The sequence below is a fragment of the Triticum dicoccoides genome, chromosome 2B, assembly GCF_002162155.2.
Source record: "Triticum dicoccoides isolate Atlit2015 ecotype Zavitan chromosome 2B, WEW_v2.0, whole genome shotgun sequence".
Classification (NCBI taxonomy): Eukaryota; Viridiplantae; Streptophyta; class Magnoliopsida; order Poales; family Poaceae; genus Triticum; species Triticum dicoccoides.
This window is the reverse complement of record NC_041383.1, coordinates 374,635,235-374,642,363: the sequence shown is the minus strand read 5'-3', so window position 1 is coordinate 374,642,363 and position 7,129 is coordinate 374,635,235. Positions and strand designations below refer to the sequence as shown.

At 47.0% G+C, this 7,129-nt stretch overlaps 1 protein-coding gene across 8 annotated transcripts; it reads right to left on the bottom strand.

Moving 5' to 3' along the window:
• Positions 1-3,421: 3,421 nt before the first annotated feature.
• Positions 3,422-6,270, bottom strand: LOC119363728. 8 transcript variants are annotated; one of them, XM_037629099.1, is made up of 6 exons: positions 5,568-6,270; positions 5,234-5,375; positions 4,721-4,805; positions 4,560-4,597; positions 3,902-4,308; positions 3,422-3,821 (listed from the first exon to the last, which is right to left on the bottom strand). In XM_037629099.1, the coding sequence occupies exons 1-5, from the start codon at positions 5,662-5,664 to the stop codon at positions 4,287-4,289; spliced, it is 384 nt and encodes a 127-aa protein (XP_037484996.1). In that variant the 5' UTR covers positions 5,665-6,270; the 3' UTR covers positions 3,422-3,821; positions 3,902-4,286. The 8 variants fall into 8 exon arrangements, 1 of the variants encoding a protein (XP_037484996.1); XR_005174339.1 differs by having other exon boundaries at positions 3,422-3,802; positions 3,902-4,011; positions 4,090-4,597; positions 5,234-6,269; XR_005174334.1 differs by having other exon boundaries at positions 3,902-4,011; positions 4,090-4,597; positions 5,234-6,266.
• Positions 6,271-7,129: the final 859 nt, after the last annotated feature.

Sequence of the window (7,129 nt, the reverse complement as noted above, 5' to 3'; positions counted from 1 at the left end):
AAACTAATCTTATAAAAGACTGTCAATAGGTCCTGGAAGAATTGGTCTAAGAAATTAGATGATGCACTTTGGGCTTACAAAACAGCTTATAAAAATCCTATGGGTATGTCTCCTTATAAAATGGTTTATGGAAAAGCTTGTCACTTGCCTCTTGAGTTAGAACATAAAGCATATTGGGCAATTAAAGAACTCAACTATGAGTTCAAACTTGCTGGTGAAAAGAGGTTATTTGATATTAGCTCATTAGATGAATGGAGAACCCAGGCTTATGAAAATGCAAAGTTATTCAAAGAAAAATTTAAGAGATGGCATGACAAAAGAATCCAAAAGCGTGAGTTCAAAGTTGGAGAATATGTTCTTTTGTACAACTCTCGTTTCAGATTCTTTACAGGAAAAATCCTCTCCAAATGGGAAGGACCCTATGTCATCGAGGAGGTCTATCGATCTGGAGCTATCAAAAATAATAATGCCGAAGGTACTAACCCGAAGGTTGTTAATGGGCAACCAATAAAACACTATATATCAGGTGCACCCATTAATGTTGAAAGCAATATCATCCAAACTTTGACACCAGAAGAACACATAAAGGAAACCTTTCAGAACACTCCAGAATCATGAAAAAAAATGGAGGTATGTGATACGGTAAGTAAACGGACTCCAAAAAATCCGCAAAAATATTTTTTATCAGTTTTGGAATATTTAAAAAAATAGGAAAATAAGAAACTTCCAGGAAAGTGACCCTGGTGGGCACAATACAACAGGGCGCGCCTGGCATGCCAGGTGCCCCCCGTTGGGTTGTGCCCACCTCATGTACTTTCTGGACTCCGTTTTTCTTCCGTTTTGCTTGTTCCCCAAGATAAAAAATCTCTATATACCTCCCGAACCTGCTGACCTCCATATCGCGGAGAAATTTCCTATTTTCTTTTCTTGCTGTTTTCTATCAAATCCAATCCATCATGGCTGCTTCAAGCTCCTCCAAGGACAAGCTCTTCGACAACGTCATCAACCCATATCTACGGGAGGTGATGCAGCACCCTCAAGCTATCCAAATGCATGATGGGGTGCTGCTCATCTATGATGTGCAAGGACCCAAGGGGACTGGATCTATGGAGCCCAGGCTTGAAGCTATGGAGTAGGACATCTTCCGGTGCAAGGGGATGGTGGAACATGGACTCAATGCCAATCATCTCATGATCGCAGATTTACACCAGTGTTCTCAAGGTGGAGGCAATTCCATGAAGTACATTGTCTTCTCCCTCAACGAGCAAATCAATTTCCTCCATAGCCAGATTCACGACCTTCAAAGCCAAGTCTTTGAATATGAGGCAAGGTTCAAAGGTATGAGTTTGGCTTCCAGTTGCAGGACTCGAGAGACTCACTCTGTAACATCCCAAATTTTCAATTTGGAATGTTTTACAATTACTAGCTAAGCATCTATGCATGTTGTTTGAATTTGAGTGGCATTTGGAATTTCAGAGGCATTTTGAGTTTTATTTGAATTTGGATTTTAATTGGCATTTGAAATTTATTTCAAAAAATACCTGACAAATACTTGCGCAAAAGTATCAGAGGAGCAAACATGAAACTCCAAAAATGCGAGAAGAAAATAATGCCAAAAAGTTTGAATTCAAATTTGAAATTTATTTTGAATTTTTAGAAAAATGTTTTTTTAGTTTCTGTTTTGCCTCTGAAAAAATGTTCATCTTGTAGGTTTTATTTTTCTGATCATTTTCATATATATATCCTATCAGCCGGTCTATTCTGCTAATATTAGCAGAATAACTATTCTGATAACACTTCCGCACTGCACGGTCAACGCAAGTGCACGTCATTCTTTGAACCAAGTGTGCAGCAGTACTTACACGAGTGAACTTCTCGTCGGAAAAAACTGCACGCGTTGTTTTTTCGGTACTGTTTTCGCTCTAATTTTTTAACCGTTTATCAGAACCAGGCGTGTAATATACCGTTGAAAAGCTATGGATTAGGCGCAACTTCGGCATGTTGAAGCCTTTTCGAGATTTCACACGGTTTAAGAGCAGTTTCGAAATTGGTGCGGCCCATGACGAGTGGCAGCGAGCGTTTATTCACGATTTCTTCTAAACCGCTTGTCGGAACGAAGCAAATGATACACCGTTGGAAAGATATCGTCGAGGCGCATCTTTTTCATAAGTATTATTTTCTCTAATTTGTTATGTTTTAAGAGCAGTTTCAAATTTACTAAATCGCGGAATTCTGCTTTTCAATTTTTTTTTAAATTTTCGGTACTGTTTTCGCTCCAGTTTTTTAACCGTTTGTCGAAACAATGCGTGCGATACGCCGTTGAAAATCTATGGATGAGGCGCAACTTTCATATGTTGTAATGTTTTTGAGATTTCTTACGGTTTTAAGTTAATTTTAGAAATCGTGGGGCGGACTACGAGTAGCAGCGGCGGTTTTTTTCTAAATTTTTCTGAACCGCAGGTCGAAATGATTCAAATCATACGCCATTGGAAAGATATCAACAACACACAACTTTTTCATGTAGAACACTCTCTCTAATTCCTTACGGTTTAAAAGCGGTTTTAATTTTACCGAAAAGCGGACACTCTGTTTTTCGCGAGACCAAAATCGTCGTGTGTATTTCATCAAACAGAAGAACGCGCTGTTTCAAACGACAAACCGCACTACAGCAAACAGTCAAGTGAACTTCATGATTTCTTTTCGGACATAAACTTTCTCGCACAAGTTTTTGTTGTCTTCTTTTCAACTTTTTTTCGAACGAGAGTGGACCACAACACTTCCGAAAGTGAACCGTAACACGACCCAAAGTGAACCTCATGAGTTCTTGTTGTCTTTTTTTCATACTTATTAATTTTTTACGCGCGTTGACCAAGCGAGTGGACCTTTGATCGGACAGAAGAACGCACTGCTTCAAACGAAAAACCACACTGCAGTAGGCAGTCAAGTGAACTTCATGATTTCTTTTTGTCGGACATAAACTTTCTCGCACAAGTTTTTGTTGTCTTTTTTCAACTTTTTTTTGAACGAGAGTGGACCACAACACATCCGTAAGTGAACCGTAACACTACCCAAAGTGAACCTCATGAGTTCTTTTTGTCTTTTTTTCATACTTATTAATTTTTTAGACACGTTGACCAAGCGAGTGGACCGCAGGGACTGCGCGAGCGAACTAGATCTAATATAGAAGTGAGCTTATTTTTTGAGATGTTTTTGTTTTGTATTTACCAAGTGTACAACAGAGGAGTCCATAAGACCAAGCACACTTTTAGGTTCTCATGCAAATAGCTGCTTTCGAAACACATTGGGAGGAAAGTGAACCGCGACACAAATAGAAGTAAACGACATGACATTTTTTTGTCATATTCAACTGTCTGGCAAGATGTAAACCACATGCAACAGGGTGGAGAATTGCAAATCGCTGTGTCGTGAGCTGCGGGCTGCTGATAGAGCACACAACATTTTCTTAAAAAATGATAAGAGCACACAACGAGATGTGATCATTTGGAATAAAAAATCATGAAAGTGCACTGCAATGGAATCACACAAGGTGCACTGCACTGGAATCTTAGCGTTCGCCTGGGAAAATGAACGCCAACTCAAAAGAAAGAACAAAATGAACTTCTTTGTTTTCTTTTCCTTTGCATTTTTTTTCTTGAGTAAACTACAGATGCGTCGCTTGGGAACTACACGTAGGCGATGAACACATATGCATTTTATGTCCAGCGGCCAAGGCGCATGTGGACCGCAGCACGACCATTGTAGTGTCTGGCCTCTGGTGTAGCCACCATCTCCTACAGCTCTCCTACGCCATGTTTTCCTCCCTGCACAAATTAGTGCACTGAACCTCAAGAGAAAACAACATTGCACTGCATTTGCAGAAGAGGGGAGAAATTGGGCTCACTGGAGTGCACTGCTACGTGACGGGCATGATGGAGAGGACCCAGAGGAGTCATTGGAGTTGGAGAAGAGGGGCAACTACCTCTCTGTGCATGGCGCCCGAGCGTCCCTTGGCTTCAAAAATGAGGGGAAGTGATGTAGTCATTGACGACAAGACGGACCTGCACGAGCGCGAGGGTGTAGAGGACCTACACAAACTGCAGCTGCACACCGCACGCCGCGATGATGAACTGCACCCACACGCAAAAACAACAAAGCCTGCAAGTACACGAGCACTGAACCGCTGCACGCACGCGTCCGAGCTGCATGTCCGTGGTTGTTGAGCTGCACGTCCATGCCCAAGACCGCACACCTAACTGCACTGTCTTTTGCACCTTCCCAGCATCACACTATAGCACCGACAGAAGAGAACTGCATCACACAGGAAGAACAAAGTAAGAACAGCAAGAAAATAACTACAAGGGTGATTTGGGAGTACACTGAACACCCCAAAACTCTGAACTTCACCGATGCTTATAGAACGCACAAAAATATCTGAGCTGTAACGTGGACCAAGCTAACCGGCCGGCACAATGAAAGCAAAAATCTGAAGAACATGGAAAAAACTCCAATCTGCACGTTATGAGGCATCCACAAGCAAACCACACGGAGGCGTTTCTGACCTACACGCGCGCCGTTTTTGACCTGCCCGCCATCTTCCCTGATCCGCATGCACACCAAATATGTGTACATTAGCTTGATGAGCTTGCGAGTACACAAAAACTGAATCTGCTCACATGTGTAACTGGAAATACTAGACAGGATAGCATAATCGACATGTTACCTCCCAAATCATCTTCGGACTCTGGTGCAAATTTGCTGATTCCCATGCCATCAGCACCATACACATAACTGAAATATTCTTCCACCTGTCATGAATAAATATAAGTGTAACTAGCTTGATTTTGATTTTTATTGGTGATGATGCAGATGGTTGGATTTGTGTGTAGAAGTGTAGTGCCGGACAGAGTTCATTTTGAGCAAGAGCAATAGGGAAGGCCCCTGCTCCACCTGTTTGTTTTCATATACGAGTGGAGTTGTGTTTCTATCCCCTGTTACCTTTGTTTTCATATACTGCAATGTTCACTACTGTTCCACTGTCTAGCATAAAGTGTATTTTTTAGGGTGAATGGACAAATATATTACTCAGACATCGAATTGCAATAAGAGATCAGTAAACTACACAGTGCGATTGGAACGTCCCAAATCAGCGTTTGGTCTCCATATACTCTGGCGCGTGTCTAGCATAAAGAAAATCTGTGAGAAGAGAGCCAGCTGAGCAAGAAACAAAATGTACCTGGCTGGTAAGAGGGTTAGTAACAGAAGATGGAGGTCAATCGAGCAGTCAGCAAGAATCTGCACCTCTTCCATGGGCTTCAAGAACGAGCTCAGGACGCTCACCTGGTGCTGCATCAAACTGCAAGGGCGCTCACCTGGTGCTGCACCCACATCAAGAGAAGAGGGTCAACGGGAGACTCACCGATGGGATCTTGTCGGTGGATGCCCGGCGGAGCATATTCCCCAACCTCTGTCTATCACTAAATGTGGAGCAGCTCACTAGTGCTCCCGTGGCGGCTTCATGGGTGGTGGCCTGCAGTCCATCGGTTTCTGGGTGAGGCGTCGCGGTGTACCTGGGAAGTCTCGACGGCGTGACATGGCGGCGGGGTGTGGGGTGGATCCAGGCGGTTGGTGCAGGGATCCGACGCCCTTCGGTGCTGCGGATATCATGGGGCTCGCGCGGAGGAATGGGCGGGGGGCTCCTCGACGGTGGGTAGGCCGCACCAGACCCGACGACCCAGCGGTGGAGGAAGGCCGCCGGGCTCACGCTGGGGTAGGTAGGGGCGACCGGCGGCACGACGCTTCTGGCCCATCTGAACCGCGCACGCAGCCCATCCGAGCTGCACGCCAGGGCCTTCTGAACCTCGCACGTACGCAACATCTCCCGTCCAGAGTCGCCAGCAAACCGCATGGCTGCGATGCGCGTACTGCACGGCGGCACTGCCGGGCAACATCAGCCCGCCGGGAGCCGAACTGTACACTTAAGAAGATGCGAGATCGAGCAGGGGAAGTTAGGGGTGGCGGGGCGGCACGAGCAGTTCACTCTGGGGGGTGCGGCCAACTGCAGCGCCAGCAGGGGAAGAAGCCGGATACGGGTGGAGCGGCACCGGAGGGGAAAGAAGGTGGATCGGGGGAGGGCGGCGCCGGCGGGGAAAGAAGGTGGATCGGGGGAGGACGGTGCCGGCGGGGCAGAAGGTGGATCGGGGGACGGGAATCGTGGCAAATGGAGGTGGGGTGCACCGGAGGAGGAGGCAGGTGGGGGTTTGTCGGAATGAATCGTGGGTGTGGGGGCGACTTGTGGTGTTAGCAGAATAAGAAATTGATGTGCAGAATAAGACTCTTAAGGGGTGTTATTAGAATAGACCCACCCTATATCCTATATAATAATACTATATATTTGCCTAAATTGTTTTTTCCTCTTTGTACAAATTCAAAAAAACAAAGGAAAAACGCAGCGTGCCAGCTAGGCCAGGCGGCCCAGGAGCCAGCCAGTACAGCCAGCTAACCACACCGCGGCCTGCCTCGCCCCGCTCCCGCTAGGCCTGGGTCGCCTAATCGCCGCCTCCCACCCCTTACCCACTAACAGGCGAGGCCCGCCCTTTTTCTTTCACCTCTTCCACGCCTTGCCAATCCGGAGCACGACCGGAGCATGCTCGTCGCCTCTATCTTCCTGGAATCATGTCCAAAGTCGCCCCCTCCCGCAAGTCTTTGCCCTATATAAAGCCCTTCCTCTCCTCTCTTGCACCCCCTAAAACCCTACCCCGAAACCCACCACCGCTCACGCAGTCGCCAAACGAATCTCGCCGCCGCTGCCTCGGTTTGCTGCCGCTTCTGCCACCGGTGAGAATCCCCCTGCCTCCAAGCTCTGTCAGCCGAACCCCCTTGTTGGTCCGCACCTTGCTGACATCTTCTTGTCACCCAGGGATAACCGACGCCGCCGTCCTGACCATCGCCGCCCGTCGCTGGAGCTGCAGCTCACCAGGGTGTTGCACCGCCTCGTCCCGCTCGCCTCCGACGCCTCCGAGCTCCACCAACACCACCCCCGACCTCCGCTCGCTCAGTGAAAACCGCCCCGACGTCGCCGCCACCATCCCCGATGACCGGAGCCGCTGCACCGCCGTCGCCCGAGTCATCG

Bases quoted from the DNA above. Each gene is read 5' to 3' on its own strand.
- LOC119363728 (XM_037629099.1), bottom strand. From the start codon at position 5,664: ATGATATCCGCAGCACCGAAGGGCGTCGGATCCCTGCACCAACCGCCT. The intron at 5,376-5,567 runs GTACACCGCGAC...ATGTGGGTGCAG, and splicing joins ACGCCGTCGAGACTTCCCAG to CACCAGGTGAGCGCCCTTGC. The intron at 4,806-5,233 runs GTACATTTTGTT...TATTCATGACAG, and splicing joins CTAACCCTCTTACCAGCCAG to GTGGAAGAATATTTCAGTTA.